General features: G+C 36.8%; 1 protein-coding gene and 1 long non-coding RNA gene across 8 annotated transcripts in view; both read left to right on the forward strand.

Annotated features, from left to right (window-relative positions):
• LOC145727808 (protein sidekick-like) overlaps window positions 1–20001 on the forward strand; it is a 61928-nt gene that overhangs the window by 16743 nt on the left and 25184 nt on the right. For all 6 annotated transcript variants that reach the window (XM_081977634.1, XM_081977635.1, XM_081977636.1 and 3 more), the window contains exon 2: window positions 19269–19361. In XM_081977634.1, coding sequence (XP_081833760.1) covers window positions 19269–19361 — 93 coding nt within the window. The remainder of the gene's footprint in view (window positions 1–19268; window positions 19362–20001) is intronic.
• On the forward strand, window positions 828–10525 carry LOC145727823 (uncharacterized). Of its 2 annotated transcripts, none has more exons than XR_014177929.1 (4): window positions 828–1765; window positions 2810–2844; window positions 2912–3059; window positions 10279–10525. It is a non-coding gene; the product is annotated as an uncharacterized LOC145727823 (long non-coding RNA). The 2 variants fall into 2 exon arrangements; XR_014177930.1 differs by lacking the exon at window positions 10279–10525 and adding an exon at window positions 5347–5534.

A 20001-nucleotide genomic window follows, 5' to 3' on the forward strand; every position in this document is an offset into this window, starting at 1 on the left:
TTCATCAATTTTCTTTCACTAAAAAAAAGAAATTATTGGGGTTAACGAGCTCCAAGGGGTGAAATTCAATTACCAGTTGCGTAAACAATTATTGTTTGCCAATTTCTTTGATTTTTTTTTCCAAAACCGTGGTAAAGCAACACAATCTAATCTTCGTTATACGGTAAATATGAAACTTTCAAATCGGACTTACAATGCAGTCGGGTAACATTAATCTCAATATTATCTTTATGCAACGTATTTAGCGGGAGTTTAAGCGCTAAAAGGATTTTAAAAAAGCCAACGAGTCTAATAAAGGCTTTATTTTACGCAGTATTAGTTGAGTTTTCATTACTGAGAGTGCTTTGCGGAGTAGCTCAGACAATCACGTGTGCTACTGTGAATTTCTTTACGGAATTGTCACGTGACTAGTAATTTTAAATTATTGTTAGTTTGCCACAACTCCCTATTACAACAGGCTTAACAAGGCAATTTAATTAACAGTTATCAGCTTATCTTATCATGAACAGTCAATGTTAGTTCTGACACACACACACAGGTTAAGTCGTAAATAACGTTAATTTTGGCGTGGAAATTAAAAGAAACTTAAAGCCCAACCGACTAAATAAAAATAATCATTTCTACCTCTTATAAACTTAATCTACATTAGATTTGATGATTCAGCTGAAAACGGGCACTTCTTTCGCACTGTCCGAGGTAATTTATCCCAACAATGGATTTTATGTCGGCCATTATGTTATTTTCGCGTTTCTTTTTCGTACGGCTCCGAACCAAGCCTGGGACCTATCCTGGGTGGAATTTATTATAATTCCACAATGGAATTTAGCGCAAATTACATGCGGCGTGGAAATTTATTATCGTTTTCCTAGATCGTATCGTGGGGCAAAGGGACGAAATAAAAGTTATCATCTACATGCAATTACACTGACTGGAATAAACGAAATTAAATAAATGTAGTGCTAAGGGCAGTAACATGATGAATGAGGTATTTGCCTGGAACAATTTAATTATTAAAAAAAAAGCGTTTTTTTAAATGAAGGTCACGTGACAATTTCCTACCAGAAGCCATAGCAAACACGTGACACTTTTCCAATCGAGCACAGATGACAGAACTTGATGGATTCTGGGAACTGTCAAAAATTAGTGAAATTGATTTAAGGTTATGTTTTATGGCCCTCAGTGTAGTTTTTATTGAAAAACACCAAATAAACGTTGAAACAAAGTGCTAAATGGTGTATTTATCTCATAAATGTGAAAACCACGTTAAAAAAACATAAATTTGCAACCTGGTAAGTACGTTTTAACTCTCTCTTGTCCCTACAATATTAGCTACTGTATACTACTACATAAAGTTCAAACCAAATACACCGGAGGTCTATGACATAATAATTGGCTTGTTTCAATTTTTGCTTAAAACAAACTCACTCTAATGGTTGGCGGTTTATGTTCCCAGAGCCCAACAACAATGGTTGTTTAATTTAAAAAAAAAAGCGTTTTTTAAATAATGGCTATGTGTCACGTGACAATTTCCTACCAGAAGCCATAGCAAACACGTGACACTTTTCCAATCGAGCACAGATGACAGAACTTGATGGATTCTGAGAACTGTCAAATATTAGTGAAATTGAATTTAAGGTTATGTTTTATGGCCCCCAGTGTAGTTTTTATTGAAAAAAATCAAATAAACGTTGAAACAAAGTGCTAAATGGTGTATTTATCTCATAAATGTGAAAACCACGTTAAAAAAACATAAATTTGCAACCTGGTAAGTACGTTTTTAACTCTCTCTTGTCCCTACAATATTAGCTACTGTATACTACTACATAAAGTTCAAACCAAATACACCGGAGGTCTATGACATAATAATTGCCTTGTTTGAATTTTTGCTTTAAAAAAAACTCACTCTAATGGTTGGCGGTTTATGTTCCCCGAGCCCAACAACAATGGTGCCGGCAAAGTCTTCATCGCGCTACCATCAACCAAGTGGTTGACCCCTCAAGGACACATTCTTCCAAGGAAGCCAACCGACAAGAACGACATCCGGTTACGTGTGCCCATATGAGATACCTGAACCTTGTCCGGTTGATTACAGTTGTGTGTCGTTTTTGTGCAATATTTCAGTTATATTGAATCTAATCAAAACAATAGAGATGGAGATTACGTAAACCAGCATCAGTGGCGTGAAACAATGGCGGGTCCAGTGAACTCCCTAATTAAAATAAGGTTAAAACTTCCTGTAAAGTTGTTAATGAAATTTTCTGCTCAACAAAGTATAAAACCACCATATGCACGGATAAAATGTACTTAAGGAATTTGCTGGTTAATATGTTAGCAAGTAACGTTTTGGATATTACAACTTGATAGAAATTAGAAGACAAATTGGTGACTGAGTACTGAACAGTTGTAATTTTCAATGTTCAGTTTCATAAAAACCGAGTTAGGAGTTTGCTGAACCCAAGCAAAGTATGGTTGCGTAAATCGTTTACATTTTAAAAGCTAAACGACCGTTTACACCTCTAAAGTGTGGTACGACAAAAATTACAGGAGTTTTATGGAGTTGTTGGTGGAAATCCGAACCCATCACGTTCGTTGTTGAAATTATGGCCGTATAATTTGTTTGCCTACTAAAACTGGCCGTATTTATGGGATTCTGTCATTAGCACGTAACATAAACATAAAGCAGATTATTGGGTAATTTGTACTGAGCCCAGACCAAATAATGGTTATGTGCTGATATAGGGCGATAGTTTCCTAACTAATTTAAGTAACCGATAATCGGATCACTAATCGTGCTTTCTTTCTTTTTCAGGTGAGCACAAACCTAGAAAGCGTTAACAAGCCGTCGTAAGTAGCATTAAGTAGGATTTGCTATTGTGTCTCTTAAAAAATTGCTTTGTCGTTACTTAAGTAGACGGTGGAGGAGAAAAGGCGTGTACACCGTGAAATGTCAGCATAGTTGAGTGGCAAGGCTTTGGGTTTTGTCTGTTTACTGTTTGAACGCGATCTGCCAGTCAGTATCAATTCCAGGCCTGTGCAATCCTGAAACTTACTTGGGACAGGTGATATAAAACAAAAGAACAATGACAGTCATAGTTTGTGATTGGTCAGGAAAAAGTAGAATGCTGATTTTTCTTGACCAATCACAAACGTTTTTTGCTGAAATTTACTCGAATACTACACATGTGGTGTCACCATTAGACTAAATCAAAATGATCACATGACACCTGCTCTTATGGAAAAACAGTATGAAACGAATAAGGGTTTAGGTTTTGTTATAAAGTCGTTCGCGTGTCACGCGAGCGCTCATCCGCAATAAAAGGGGGTCCATTTTAACCAAACGACGCCCGTTTAATTCGGTTAAATCGCATTTAAACAAGATCGTAAATACCCCGAATAACAATATTGCACCAGGCGCAAAATCCGTTCGGGACGCCCGTATTGTTCTTGTTTGTTGTCCGCGATAATGATGCGCCCTTCGGCGTCCGCGTAACTGTCACTGGATTAACCCGGCTTTAGGGTTTTTTTGATGAATTTTCCACCCTTTCCCATCATTTACCTAGCAGAATGGGATTTTATTAATCCCGCTTGTCGTACGTGTTTATTTGTCTGGTTAATTATGCGGTCGCCAGTTTGTGGATTGATTTTTTGCTTGTTTTTAGGTAGTAAAATTTGAAAACACGATAAAGTGATCAGAGCGTAAAACAGGTAGATTATTTAGAGTGCACAGAGAGTGCAAGCCAACAATTTGGTTATCCAGTTTTGAAATGAGCTTGAGACGTCCATGGTTGTTAATTTTGACGGATGACATCTGCCACTTCAGTACAACCTACTAGAACACCTTGAATGCAAATTTAAAGGCGTTAAGCTCGGTTTTCATGTATCCGGTAGTGGATAGGAAATTTAATGAGGATTCCAAAAATGTGCTTAAAACTGTCATTTTCACACCCCAAATGGGTTTTACAATCGATTTTGTCCTTGACTGTCCTTTCAAACTGTGTTTCTGTTAGTTCAAACTTTGACACTGTTTTTCTCTCTGACTGTACTCAATTTGGTAGTGTTTTTTTAGGTTAGTGGATAGGAAATTTAATGGGGATTCCAAAAATGTGCTTAAAACTGTCATTTTCACACCACAAATGGGTTTTACAGGCGATTTTGCCCTTGACTGTCCTTTCAAACTGTGTTTCTAGCAGTTCAAATTTTGACACTGTTTTTCTTACTGACTATACTCGATTTTTTAGTGTTTTTTTAGACTATTGGATAAGAAATTTAATGAGGATTCCAAAAATGTGCTTAAAACTGTCATTTTCACACCACAAATGGGTTTTACAGGCGATTTTGTCTTTTACTGTCGTTTCAAACTGTGTTTCTGTTAGTTCAAACTTTGACACTGTTTTTCTCTCTGACTGTACTTAATTTGGTAGTGTTTTTTTAGGTTAGTGGATAGGAAATTTAATGGGGATTCCAAAAATGTGCTTAAAACTGTCATTTTCACACCACAAATGGGTTTTACAGACAATTTTGTCCTTGACTGTCCTTTCAAACTGTGTTTCTAGCAGTTCAAATTTTGACACTGTTTTTCTCTCTGACTGTACTCAATTTGGTAGTGTTTTTTTAGGTTAGTGGATAGGAAATTTAATGGGGATTCCAAAAATGTGCTTAAAACTGTAATTTTCACACCACAAATGGGTTTTACAGGCGATTTTGTCCTTGACTGTCCTTTCAAACTGTGTTTCTAGCAGTTCAAATTTTGACACTGTTTTTCTAACTGACTATACTCGATTTTTTTGTGTTTTTTTAGACTATTGGATAGGAAATTTAATGAGGATTCCAAAAATGTGCTTAAAACTGTCATTTTCACACCACAAATGGGTTTTATAGGCGATTTTGTCCTTGACTGTCCTTTCAAACTGTGTTTCTGTTAGTTCAAACTTTGACACTGTTTTTCTCTCTGACTGTACTCAATTTGGTAGTATTTTTTTAGGTTAGTGGATAGGAAATTTAATGAGGATTCCAAAAATGTGCTTAAAACTGTCATTTTCACACTACAAGTGAGTTTTGCAGGCGATTTTGTTCTTGACTATCCTTTCAAACTGTGTTTCTGTTAGTTCAAACTTTGACACTGTTTTTCTCTCTGACTGTACTCAATTTGGTAGTGTTTTTTTAGACTATTGGATAAGAAATTTAATGAGGATTCCAAAAATGTGCTTAAAACTGTCATTTTCACACCACAAATGGGTTTTACAGGCGATTTTGTCCTTGACTGTCCTTTCAAACTGTGTTTCTGTTAGTTCAAACTTTGACACTGTTTTTCTCTCTGACTGTACTCAATTTGGTAGTGTTTTTTAGGTTAGTGGTGGCGGCAAAATTGATGGCGGCCAAATTATGTAAACAACGACTTTGAATGGACAAAACCCGCCTGGATTTCACTTGAAACGTGTAGACTGGACCTTTTAAGAGTTTGTTTTATGTAAAACATCCTACCAGCCAGACGGTATTTTCAATATTTCGGTTGACAGCAAGCAGTCAAATATAACTGAATCCAATGGCGTACCGTGTTGATTATCGTTGACGTTTGACGCGTGACGTACTCACGTGACTTAATCATGGAAAATCCATGATTAAGTCACGTGATAAGAGAATTGAGATGAATGCTGTAAATTTGGACTGATTTAAGCTAATTATAGGCGCCTATTGTTGAAAATTTAATGCGGACACGACAATCGTAAGATTAAATCATTTCGTTTTGGGGGCAAAAAGGGCATTTAGGCCAATAATACCAGATTTCGGAGGCGAATGTAATTAATGACTCGTTAAAACTTTATCGCTCCCGACCGATGGTTTTGGGGGGGGCAACCTCCTCCCTTTAGTTGACGTGGCTGGAAATAAACTGGCTGATGGATTAGTCAGTTTTCCTGTCACCTATTATACATTTATGTGCTGCCTGAAGGCAAGAATAAAAGTGCCAATTTTGCAAATTGATTGGCCACCACCTTATTCAGGATATTAAAAGTTTGTGGCCGAGCCAAGAAATAAACAGATTGTTCAGATTGTTCTATGTTATGCAGAACTACTGCGAAGCTTTGAAATTGTTGCAGTGCATTTCTATAATTCCGCTTTGACTTTGTGATTCAGGGAAAATATAGTGCAATTTAAGCTTTGAACCGAAAAGAGACATTCTCTCTGAGTTTTGATGTTTAACTCACAGAAAAACTGACAGACCGTATTAAAACTCAATTAAACCGGGATCACTCTGTATCAGTTCGAATTAGCCACAAGACACGACGGGGCTTCCGTTTTTTTGAAGTCTTCTTCCTTCTAAAATTCTTTGTCCCGGTTTAATAATTAAGAATGATAAGGTGGAAATAATTGAAATTATGATTAAATTTCTTATCTCGATGTGGGCATTTCCGCCATGACTAAGAATATTAATTTCGAGCTAATGAATTATTTTCTTTGTCCTTGCATAAAAGTTTAAATTTTACCTGACAAAAAAGTGAAAATATTAATTAAACTTCGTTTTTCTCTATGCCGTAACCCTATTTTACCGCATAATTGGGTGTAATATTAAATGGCGTGTTATAATTGATAGTCATATTGATTTTGCTCTGTAAGTTCGTTATCCAACAGAAAAAATTTGATTAGAAGGCCATTCACAAATTGCCCTTAATTTCAAAAATGTCACTCTTAAATAAAATTTTTTAAAATTTATTGAAATTTTGTTAGTTGTGTTGCCAACGTGCACAAGTCGACAAGTTCATTCTGCTCTGTACTTAAAGAGGAGAATTTTCAACAAATTAGGTTAGAAGCCACTAAAACCACTGACCAATTGCCCTTAATTTTAAAATGGTCACTCATATTGTCAAAGTTGAAATGTTAATAAGATTTAGTTAACAAAAAATAGTTAAAATAGTAGTCTCTCACTCAAGTTGCACACAAATGACATTTAAAAATCTTCTCATTTGACAATTGACATATGAATGCAAAATGATGCAACCCAGTGGTTTCACAATCCCATCCCTACTATTCTGTCGTTTGACTGTCAAATTAATTCATATCCATCCTTCAAAACATGTCCTGACAATTTGCCCGTCAAAGAAATGTATGTTATTAACTATCTTCTCTTTTCTTCACACTTTTGTACATAATCCGAATAAATGTTGATTTGGCAAGCATTTTAAATAATCCTTCTCAATTTGAGTTCGTTCGTCCAATCTAGGAACGAACGTTTGGTTCGTTTCCAGTTAGCAATTTGCCCCTCTCGTCTGTCGTTAATTAAGTGCATTTGCCAGCAATTCGGGACCCATTTTCAAACTAGTTTTAGACAGCACACGAATTCATTGGCGTGGATTAGGTTTCATTACCTCGGGGCTGCGAAATCACGGAAACTTCCCCGTGATTTCAATCCGGCCCCAAAAAAACTCAATTCATCTAACGTGGCGTTTAATTATTGTTTTGGAGAGTTTGTTGTTGATTAACTAATTTTGGAGTCGTCCGAAAAGTTGATTAATGATTGTTGCATGCTGGTGTCGTTTATTCAGCGTAGATACTTAATTTTTTAGGTTATGCAGCTCATCAGTTTAGAGGTAATATAGTTTTCAAAAAATACTGATTAATTGCACGACCTATTTAATGGTGTAATGCACACATGGGGGTAATACACATAATGAAGTTCAACTACTAGTAAAATAATGATATTTCAATATTTGCTGAATTAGTTGCTCCTATTTTGTTGTTTCTATTCACTGGTGTAATTACTCAGGTTTTAATTAGAGTTAAATAATAATGAGGTTACCCAAATAAGCTCAATAATTAGTTGAGCACTAATAATGCGCACGAAAAAAACTAAAATTAGTTCACCATCTTGTCACCTGAAGAACTTATTCAATCTGACAGTACAATCAAATTGAATAAGTGAAATATCCTAACCTTTCCAAGGAAAGGTATCCCAAACACATTCTTTTAGAATTAAGCGAGTATCCCTTTTTGCCCCCCATAAAACAGATATGGACAGGTGAAAACGGAAATGCCAACTTGCAGACCCTTGTATCTGACCCTCCATAAATTAAAATGTAAAAGTGTAAGAGTATTTTAGGATTCTGTACATCCCAGCAGTTTTTTATCCACAATTTTCCCATTTTTTTCAATTGTCCTTATAGATTTAGGCACTTTTGTTGACTACATAATAAACTGAACCGACCGAGCCTCTCCCCTTTTGATTCATACATCTGCACGTAAATTTAACCTTTACATTATGATTTAAGGTTTATAAAAGTGAATTGCGTATAACGTTTTACTCTTATTGCTGACACGCTGACATAAATCTGGTTGGCCTTCGAATGGTTAGTCAATTTCTGGTTTTACGGTATTTTAGTTCAAGTAAGTTCTGTTTAAGCTGCACTGAAGGTAAAAAGCTAATATACACGCTATGACGTCACACTTACGGTTACGGCTACAATTTATAATTATAAACCAAGCCAATCTACAAGTGTCAATCTATGTAGTGTGAAAATGACAGTTTTACGCACATTTCTGGAATCCCTATTAAATTTCCTATCCAATAGCCTAAAAAAAATATCACTAAATTCGGTACAGTCTCAATTCTCTTATCACGTGACTTAATCATGGATTTTCCATGATTAAGTCACGTGAGTACGTCACGCGCTATCCTCGACCTCAATGTCAAACGTCAACGTTAATCAACACGGCACGCCATTGGATTCAGTCACATTTGACTGCTTGCTGTCAACCGAAATATTGAAAATACCTTCTGGCTGGTAAGGGATGTTTTACATAAAACAAACTCTTAAAAGGTCCAGTCTACACGTTTCATGTGAAATGTCCATTCAAAGTCATTGTTTACATACATTTTGGCCGCCATCAATTTTGACAGCTCGACCCTGGGTTTTCGCATTCTAGATGGCAAAATTCCTTTATGTATTTGGCTGTGATTGGTTAGAAACAGTTTTTTTTTACCAATCGCACTAAAATGCTTAAAGTAGCGCAAAGAGTTTCGAAAGTAAAAATTTTATTAGCCACGATAAAACCCTTAAACAAGGCACTTGGCACGGTTTGACGAGCCGGCTAATGCATGAATAAAAACTTTCGGAAACTTTTTAAATTTTCAGTTAAAACTCGACAGTATTGTCCGTTTTCCTCGGCGTATCGAAACGATAAATCATTCAACGTCAAATTTAAATACTATTTTCACCTGCCGCATTTTTCCTATTACTCAATACAGAATTGAGGAATTATTAAAATTTTATTGAATCAAATAAATCAGTTTTTAGTGTAAAAAGCACACGCGTCAATCCAATCGTGTATGTGTGGTTGCATATTTAATAATTTGTTTAGTGTCAATGGACTTTTGACAGATGACAGATTATGCGATAATCAACCATCTGACTGGTGCATGGTTAAAACAGACATCGTTCCGTTATCAAAAGCTCTCTTAAACGATCAAAGTAGTAAAGTCGTGCCATATGCCCCCAAAATGCATGTGTAATCCAGTCACTTGCTTCTAAAAATACCAACCCCAAGTACGCCCGTAAATCTCTTTTAGGTCTGGTGCATACTTACTATATCCGGCTTAGCGCCCCATTATTGCATCCCTTGCACTGTTCGAATAACAATCGGTCTTTCCCCAGTTAACTCTGTGTAATAATATAGAGTTTTCTGCCACTTTTTTTACCGGATAATAAGATTTTTCCGACTACATTCTAGAAATTCGAGAAGTTTCAACAGGTTTTTATTTTCTTGTTAGAGCCGGCGTATTTTTCAGTCAACAAACCGGATACTCTTTTTAAAAAGCGCGTCGTAATGGAGACGAGAACTTTATTAGACAATCTGGAAAAACTGAATTTTGACGCTACTGAAACAAAACATCATGAATACTGAAGGAAATTGAATATTACATAATTTCTGGCCCTAAAATTAGAATGCGATTTCTCCTTAATAATTCAAATTACACACCGACACTGACAGTTTGTATTATTACGATGGAAGGTCACGTGAATAATGAGAGACTGTTGGTAGTTTGTGATTTGGTGCTTTTTTGGACCAATCACAAATTACCCACAATTTCATAGCTTGCCAAGATGCATTCGCTTAGACGTCCAAAGCAAAGCCCACTCTGTGATGTAATTTGACGGCTCGTCCGTTCGTTTGCATGCTTGGAGTAAATGTGACAGTCACATGGCGTGGTTATCACAATGGCTGATTGATTTCACGTGACATTAAAAAAATAATTACATAGAAATATTAAAAACCAAGCTTTTTCAGCTCCAGTTGGTTAATGATGAGAATATGAACAACTGTTGTCGATTTCAACAATGGGTGCGCAAAGCAAAGAGTGCGGAACAATTGATTGACAATTTGCCCCGTCCGAAATCCGCCCTTGGGCAATTCACATACGGGACCGATTGCGGACGCATTAAACCACCATTGTGTACTATATAACAGGATATAGATAAGGAGGGTGTGAAGGGTGTAATCCCCCTTGTAGCAATAAATAATCATAATATGGCAAGTTGGCGTGTGAGTGGGTTAGTTTCCTGCTCCATTTAAAATAGCAAAAAAACTAAAAATGTTTTTGGGCCAAGTTTGCAATAAAATGGTGGAGTTAGTGCTGCCAAGGAAAACTTTAAGATAAGCAAAATTGAAATTAAATATTCAGACCAGCCGGACGTTGAAATATTAAAGCGTCCTACAGGATTTGTCGCCGTTTTATTTTTCGGGAAAAAGTTTTTTCCGTAATAACTTTGAAAATTGAAATGGGAAAAAATTCGTCAAGTTATAATTTCTGTTCGCGATTGCTTGTGGGAAAAAAACAATTGGGTCGCAACTGTTCCAACCTAAAAACCATAAAAAGATAAGTAAATTATTACTGAATAAAGAAACCTTCTCCTGGCAGAATTTGACAGTTACCACGTGGGTGCACTCAATATTTAAAATATCATCCCACGTGATATTTTTGAATTTTAGGACATTCCAAAAGCAAAACCAACGTCATCGACAGTGACTAGGCCGGATTCGGTTTTCACAAGGGACTTGATAAATGAATGAAACCGACTTCGTCACAGCGTTTTTTTCCTCTGTACAGACACGGTTTCGAATTACGAATTACATTATTCCCAAGTCGCGTTTACCACTAAAGCCATCTCGGTCTGAAGATTGAGTAGTCGGAAAAAAATCCTGATTATTTACGATGAGAAGTGCTTTTCCAAATGTCAAATTCCTGCACGGCCGGAAACATGTAGTATGGTGAGAATTTATAGAGGAAAAAGATGTCCAATCAATTAACTCGTTTTCGGGGATCGTACAGGAAAAGGTAACTTTCCTCACCATCAGGCAGATTGAGATGAATCAAAAGCTTTTTAGTTGATTACGTTGCCATTTAGCTTCGTTACTTCTTTATATTATTTCGTGTAGGATTAACGACCGCCACGGGCGTCATAGACAAGTGAGCGAAATTTATTTCACTAAATTGATACTTAGTGTCGCACGTTTTAGAGGTGTAGCAGTCGTCACGTGCAGATTTCAGGCGAAATTAGCCTCCAGATTTAAGTTATTGCCTCGAAACGTTGTTTGACTATAAATTTAATTAAAAAAATAGACCCGAACAAACCAACCTATCAATGGCCCATCCAAGACCAAGTGCCATATCATTTCATTCACTCATTGGTTGTCGTATGTTGCGTTTGACATTTGACAGGGCGGCGTGCATATCGTGACAGTTGTTTTTCAATGCGAGTTTTTTGGAAGTTTTCCCACTGTTAATACTGAAAAAACTTTAAAAAAAGCTGCGTGTTGAAACTGGATGAAATCGGCAGGTGAGTTTGAACATTTCAGTGATTTTACGCCAACTAGTTGCAACAGCTTGCACCGTCAGTTAGTACGAGATAAGAGAGTTAAGGGACAAACAGAAAATTGTACTAAAAGCCTTACCGTCTAATCACAGGTTAACTTAATCTCTAGTAAATCACTGCAATACAGCTTTCAGAGGTGTTTTCCAGTGATAGCTGAGGTGTATAGCTTTTCAACTGTTCTTCTTTGCCTAGCACTGGAACATTCAAACTAAATTTGAACTGTATATACTTAACGGAGCAATAAGTACTGTTTACGGCTTCAAATATAATGGACTGTACAGTTAATTTAATGCATTTATTAATCTTTAACACTTCATTCAAAATCATAACATAAAAAATGGTTAGGTTAATCTTGTCTCTGTCATCTCGTACGTCACTTCCTAATTTGACGTCCGTCATTTGTCAATTTGGCGCAGCGTAGCCGATGCTAAAGCACTGGTGTCGGTGTTGCCAGATCCACCGTGGAATAAACCAAATACACTATTTTTGCGTACATTCCAGCATGTAAAAGCCCTGTCTCGTGAATTTCAATTTTTGGAAATTTACCAGAAAATTACTCCATTATTATGATTATGAGGGAGAATAACTGTCAAACTTGTTATTGTTAAATTCGTTGGGTTTTTGATCACGTGACCTTCGTGTAATTTTGTAATCATGGTGCCCGGTGACTTTAAGATCATAACGTTTTTGGATCCAAAATCGTGGGTCGAAAGAATAACTAAAGACATCTAAATTTAACGATTAAAAGTACATTAAGCATTATTGAATGGTTGGTACAACTAATTAATTTTCAGATTTTGCAATTTTTCCGGAAATTTTACATCCCTGCCTTCCAGCATTGTTCGTGGTTTGTGATTGGTGAAAAAAGCAGCTTTTTTTAACCAATCACATACTATCAGTAATTTCTGACACAATATAAGGTCCTGATCGGTTATCGTCAGTCAAATTATAGCGTCAGTTTGTTTTCCTTAACAGACTGCCTTATCGTCACATTATTGCGGTCAATAAAAATCAACCCATTAATTATTGTACTGTTGAGTAACTCGAGAAAGGTTAAATGTTAATTCTTTCCATTATCTCACCAAAAGTGAGTTAAATTCTATATTAAGCTCTCAACTGGCATTTTCGATCAAATTATATATTGTCTGTAGCGCTTAAACTAACAAGAAACTTTCGTCAATCAAAATTAATCCAATAGAGGGTTAAAGTTAAAACACTTTTCAGAGGTTTCGATCGCTGTAAAGTGTTGCTGGGCTTAAACCGGTCCTGTGACTATATTAAATTCCGAAACGGTTTTAATACAGAAATAACTATTAAATCCTTTATAGAGCGAGTCGTAAAACAAAGCTCCGATGAAAACTGGAAAGCCTTTTCCTCTCCAGACCCTTTCTCTGGAACGGCACAACCCGATTATTTTCACATCAGGGTAACAAGTTCCATTTCTAATTTTCCTGGAAAATGTATGTGCTCCTAAAGTGTCGATAAAAATAGTAAGGATAAAATTAAAAACTAATTAGTAATACTCCCGGTGAGGTAATTAAACATTCTATAATTAAAATTGCAAATTGACGGCTAGAAAGGGGCCCCTAATTGAACACCGTAATTGGTTATATAGTTGCTCAAACTAGTTCAATCAAAAGAAACTTTTGGACATAATGGACTTTATTGGCACTGTAATAATGTACCCTTTGAATCTGGATGTTTTGTTGACGGCCGCCATTTACATATTAATCGACTATACAAGCCAGTGGAGGAATATTAAAAAAGACTCGGTCCTTGGGGATTTTACTGAAAAAACTGCGACAAAAAATAAATATGAAGCTCGTATAGTTAGAACGTGAATGCACTCCAAGTAGTTGGTCCATTTTCTTTGTGGGAGAAAAAAATTTTTCAACTCCAGATTTACGAGGTCACGGGAATATACGCGATAAGGGATTAACGTAGCCTTAGGGAAGTGCAGAATGCGCCCCTTTAGGAAACAATACACTCTACTACTCCCCAGTTCTTATTATGATGCCTGATGTCATAAACCGGAATGGAACTTGTCCCGTTCCCTAATAAGGCAAAATAGCTGATGCTGCAATTTTCCAGTTTTAATAAAGACAACGCTAAAGGGGAGTTTTGTCCCTTTTAAATACAAATAGAGTTTCATTCAACGGTTAAGAGTAGCATTTTCCATCAACCGTATCAACTAAATCTGAATTGTGGAAAACATACTATTTTTAATTGAGTTGAGTACGCAAATTCCTGTTCAGCCAAAAAGGATTTACGAGAAGCTTCTTTGAGAAACACACTCAAATTCCTTTGAGTTTTAATTAAATAAGAAAGGGGAGTTTTCCTCAAAGGTGGCAGAGGTAAATAATATTGTCGGGTTAAGGTCGTAATCGTCGAACACGATTACGCGTATATAAGTCGGGCGATTCTTATCAAATCTGGACTTTGCGTGACTTTTATGTGCAGCTATTTAAATACAATACCAGCCAGTGTGGAGTTTTTTCCAAGGGCCGCCGAGTAGAACCATTGAAACGTGGAATTATAATAGACACGCAGGTTTTTAAAGCGTGAAAAATCGACTCCTTAAATGCCAATACCTTGCAGGTTCTTTGTAGCTCTATGGAAAATGAGTGACGTCACAATGATGTAATTTGACAGTCGATCTAATTCCGAATATGTCAAGTTACGTCATCGTGACGTTACTTTTGCCCTGCTCCATAGAGGGTCAAAACGAAGTTTATTTTTACATGTATACAGGTGTGGTAAATCCTAAACCGACCATAGGAAAACCGCGTAACGGACAGAGAAACGTACATTATTGCATGCGCAGGACTAAGACAGAAAACGAAAAAAATATCAAGTAGGCCATATTTTTAGCGCGCCGTTGCCAAACGCCGTAAGTAAGTTGGTCGAGGGTATTGAATACTTACGGCGTTTGGCAACAGCGCGCTAAAAATATGGCCTACTTGATATTTTTTTCGTTACCCTCCAGGAGATATTTTCCATTTCTATGGGCTAAATTGGTGGATAATCTGCTAAAAAACCTGTCTGCGGAAGGTTTGTATTGCTCAGGACTAATGATTGTTGTAGGAGGTAAATTTCCCAGTAATCCTGCAGAGAGAAGCCAGAATGAGAAGGGAAACTGGTGCACACAGAAGAAAAGCTAAGGACCGGTTTCACCTCCGGATAATTTTAATCTTAAGATGGTTTGTATAGAAATAACACAATTGACCAATAGTAGCGTCCGATTTTACAGATTCTAGAGAATATATCTTTGGAATAAAATTATCCTGAATTCCAAGTACCGGTTTGAAAGCTACAGAGTGGATTTTTGTACCAAAATGTAGCCCAAGCACAACTTGATCAGAAAAATTGTTATAGACAGCACCAAATGGAGAAAAGTCAAAATGACACCGAGACGAAACCACCAAAGCACTGTGTAGTTTGACAGGCCGTAACTTTGGTTGTGTGAAAGCTAGAGAGTGGATTTTTTTACCAAAATGTAGCCCAAGCAACGCTTTATTTGACCACTCTGTACAACTTGATCAGAAAAATTGTCATAGGCAGCACCAAACGGAGAAAAGTCAAAATGACACCGAGACGAAACCACCAAAGCACTGTGTAGTTTGACAGGCCATAACTTTGGTTGTGTGAAAGCTAGAGAGTGGATTTTTTTTCCAAAATGTAGCCCAAGCAACGCTTTATTTGACCACTCTGTACAACTTGATCAGAAAAATTGTCATAGGCAGCGCCAAACGGAGAAAAGTCAAAATGACACCGAGACGAAACCAACAAAGCACTGTGTAGTTTGACAGGCCGTAACTTTGGTTGTGTGAAAGCTAGAGAGTGGATTTTTTTACCAAAATGTAGCCCATGCAACGCTTTATTTTACCACTCTGTACAACTTGAGAAAAGTTAATCAGTTAAACCCAAAAAAGACAGTGGTTGGAGGGTTACAATTAGACAAAACTGGAAATTGACACTTAGCTGTACACAACTAGAGGAGACTGGAGAAAATTGTCAAAAACCCAAGAAGTAAAGGCACTAAACTAGTTAGGAAGTCCATACACTGTCACTAACATGAATAAGGCACCAAATAATGACTTGGTTCAGTGACAAAATAGAGGGGGTAAAGGTAATGAAAACTTTACTAATACCATTAAATAGGCGCCTTCGCCTAATCGTAGAGAAAGAGAACTAGTGTAAGTTCTGTTAAGAAGAGGAGAAATCTGCAGATAGTGCTGTAGGTACAGTAAGGCAATATTTTAGTTAACTGTAACCAGAAAAACATCATTTATGACCGACTTAAACTAATCGCACGTTTTATAACCGGTATAGTACCAGATAACATCTATATGGGCGATAACTTTTTACCGACAACGTAGAGGTTTTAAAAGCGCAATATGCGGCAAAGCGTCCCACAGGGAAAGTTTCAAGAAAACGGCAATAAAGGGTTGTTTTTCTCGTGCCGGTTTGGCTTGTAAATATCTCGGAGAACGAGGATTTTCGAAAAGTTATGGTGTACAGACGCTGGCGGTTTCCTGGACTTCTTCGCGGCCGTGGCTCACCAACTTTGGTCATTAATAAAAGACAAAAAACTGCCTGATGATAAATTATTAAGGTTTTCTGTTGGTTTGTGCACGTTTTTACCGCTGGAAACGTTATAATTTTTGTAGTTATCGTAGAGAAAATTGAGTTTTTTTCTGGATTGAACATATTATGGTTTGGTGTGTAATGCTAGCTAGTCGTTAAAGGCAAAAGTAATAAAATCCTTTATATGCGGATATGTTTGAGATGGCATTGTTTTATGGGCAAATACATTTTTGGCACAACACATCTTTAAGTTATTTTCGGTTGGCACAGCATAACCTCACTTTTACGAACAGTTTTATAACTCCACAGAGAAAGGAATTTTACTACCAGCCGGTCAGATTGTAAAAATTGACGTCTAATTGACCTAATTTTGTTTTGTTGCACTATAAATCTATGGTCAAAAGTGACTGTTAAGTGGTAACCGTAATCCGACAGGTCCTTTTAACGTAGGTTCAATAAATAAGGGCGCGTTTCCGTTTTTGGCCTTTGATTTTGCATTTACTATGGCACAACCCCATTATTTATCAGGGCTGAAAGCTTCTATATACTGTTATTAAAAATGTTCATGTAAATCAGTGATAAAAAGAGAGAACGAATGAAAATCAATGGGATCGACAAAGATGGAACTTTGTGACAGATTGCGGGAAGTTGTAACCAACTTTCAAATTACGTCACATCCGCTCTGACGCACTGACACATTTTCCCATCTTTCTTAACATCACTTATTTCCAATGGTTCTAATGGTTCTAGGATAAATAACTCTGTATATTTATAACTCTACGGAGAGAAATTTGACAGTTGTGATGTAAGTATCAAAGTGTTCCTTAACGTCAGAGCTGACAAATGCTGTAAACACAACTTACAGTGCAATTCCTCAAGGAAACATCTGTTTGACATTTTCTATAATTTCAGGTCGCTGGTGAGTGGGTTTTCGACAGTTATGACAGCTGTCACGTGACCCAAGAAACGTATTAAAGTGTTTCTGAAGCTCACAACTGTCAAATTTGGCTCCATGGAGCTGTAAACATAACTTCTAGTATAATTCCTAAAATAGGCAACTATTTTTAATTTTATAGTTTCTGGTCGCTGGTAAACAGTGGTAAACGGGTTTCGACAGCCGTGACAGCTGTCACGTGACGTATGAAAAGTATAAAAGTGTTCTTTAACGTCAGAACTGTCAAATTTGGCTTCATGGTACTGTAAACACAACTTATAGTGCAATTCCTCAAAGGAACACATCTGTTTGGCAATTTAAACTTTCAGGTCGCTGGTGAGTGGGTTTGACAGTTATGACGGCTGTCACGTGACCCAAGAAACGTATTCAATTGTTCCTGAAGGTCACAACTGTCAAATTTGGCTCCATGGAGCTGTAAACATAACTTCTAGTATAGTTTCTCAAATAAGCAACTATTTGTAATTTTATAATTTCTGATCGCTGGTGAACGGGTTTCGACAGTTGTGACATCGGTCACGTGACGTATAAAAATTATAAAAGTGTTCTTTAACGTCAGAACTGTCAAATTTGGCTTCATGGTACTGTAAACACAACTTATAGTGCAATTCCTCAAAGAAACACATCTGTTGTGACAATTTATACTTTCAGGTCGCTGGTGAGTGGGTTTTCGACAGTTATGACAGTTGTCACGTGACCCATGCAACGTATTAAAGTGTTTCTGAAGGTCACAACTGTCAAATTTGGCTCCATGGAGCTGTAAACATAACTTCTAGTATAGTTTCTCAAATAAGCAAATATTTGTAATTTTATAGTTTCTGGTCACTGGTGAACGGGTTTCGACAGTTGTGACAACGATCACGTGACGTACGAAAATTATAAAAGTGTTCTTTAACGTCAAAACTGTCAAATTTGGCTTCATGGAACTATAAAGCCTGTTTACAGTGTCATTCCACCAAGAAACACATTTACTTGATATTTTAGAATTTCTCCACTGCTTTTGATGTGCATTTATTAGCCTTTTGATTCTTCTAAAACTCCTTAAATTCACTTCTACACCATAACAAACTTACTGAATAATCCTTTCTTCAGTTTACACATTCCGACTTTTGGACCCATTAAAACTGACCATTTTCCAGTGCGGTTCGTATAATAGCGAGACGAAACATTAATTCAACTTTTACACCCCATCGTGAACTCTCAACACATTCCCGTTGATAAGTGCAGTCGTTAAAGTTGTAGGAAAATTTATTTATAGACGACCTGCATTAAATTAATAATTTCGTGTTGTGTCTCTCCCCCTCGTTCCTACCCTCCTCCAAAAACTGGATTAGCTTAGTTCCACTGTTGCTTTATGCAGATATGCCGTGACAACTGCAAATAACGATTATTACTCGCTCGGATTGTTGCAAAAGTAAAAATCGTTGTTACGCTTGATTGTTCTGTAATTAAGGAACATGTGTGTCTGTTATACAGGTGTGGTAAATCCAAAAGCGACCATAGGAAAACCGTGTAACGGACAGAGAAACGTAGGTAATTGCATGCGCGGGAGAAAGACAGAACACGAAAAAAATATCAAGTAGGCCATATTTTTAGCGCGCTGTTGCCAAACGCCGTAAGTAAGTTTGTCGAGGGTATTGAATACTTACGGCGTTTGGCAACAGCGCGCTGAAAATATGGCCTACTTGATATTTTTTTCGTTTTCTCTCTTTCTCCCGCGCATGCAATTACTTACGTTTCTCTGTCTGTCTGTGAAAACGTCTTTTAAATGTGCTTCTAGAGCTCTATTTGATTCAAAAATTACTTGATGCACTAAAGTAATAACGGATTTCAATTATTTCACTAAATGTAGTCTTTCTTTCCAGATAATTTACTTCAGGCGCCCAGGTTTACTACGTTTACGAGCAGCAGCATAATTAGATTGGGAACAACGAAAATCGTGCAATGCCAGGCATTTGGTAAGTGTTACTTTCCGTTATTAGATGATCTTTTTCACTTAATTGCATCTTTAGTCATTCTAAAGATTTTCTATTACTATTTACACACACACACACATCCATTCGTGTGTGAGATATGAGCAGACACTCGAGAAGGTGGTTAAGATGAAAGGGTAAATGAGGAATTAATAATGAATGAAAAGGCCAGAAGGGCAGAGGACTTTGAAAAGGAACTTGGGTCTCTATATGCAAACATTTGGTTTTTTTTTTCACTAGAGTTTTTAATTCCGCGAACCAAATATCCAACAATAATAAATCATCCACAAAACTGTCAGGAGTGTTGCCACTAAAACGGTTGATAATAAATAAATCCATATCGATAAAAGCCGGTATACGCATACATAAATTTGTAGAGTTGAGTCATGTGGGATCTATGCGAATATCATTTGCGCCACTGTCGTCATTTTCTCTAAATTTTCAATGAATTTCGGCTTCTGAACACCAATTTACACAAATTGAATTAGTTGGCTCTCTGAGTGCATGAACAACACATAAATTCGTGAGAAGAGCAAAAGCTGGCGACTAGACCGTACAACTACATTTTTCGGCTATTATACGGATTATTTTTGTGATTTGTTAGTCTTCCTCTTTTGCTTTAATG

The sequence above is a fragment of the Ips typographus genome, linkage group LG4 (genome assembly GCF_016097725.1).
Source record: "Ips typographus isolate SLU linkage group LG4, UJ_Ityp_2.0, whole genome shotgun sequence".
NCBI lineage: Eukaryota > Metazoa > Arthropoda > Insecta > Coleoptera > Curculionidae > Ips > Ips typographus.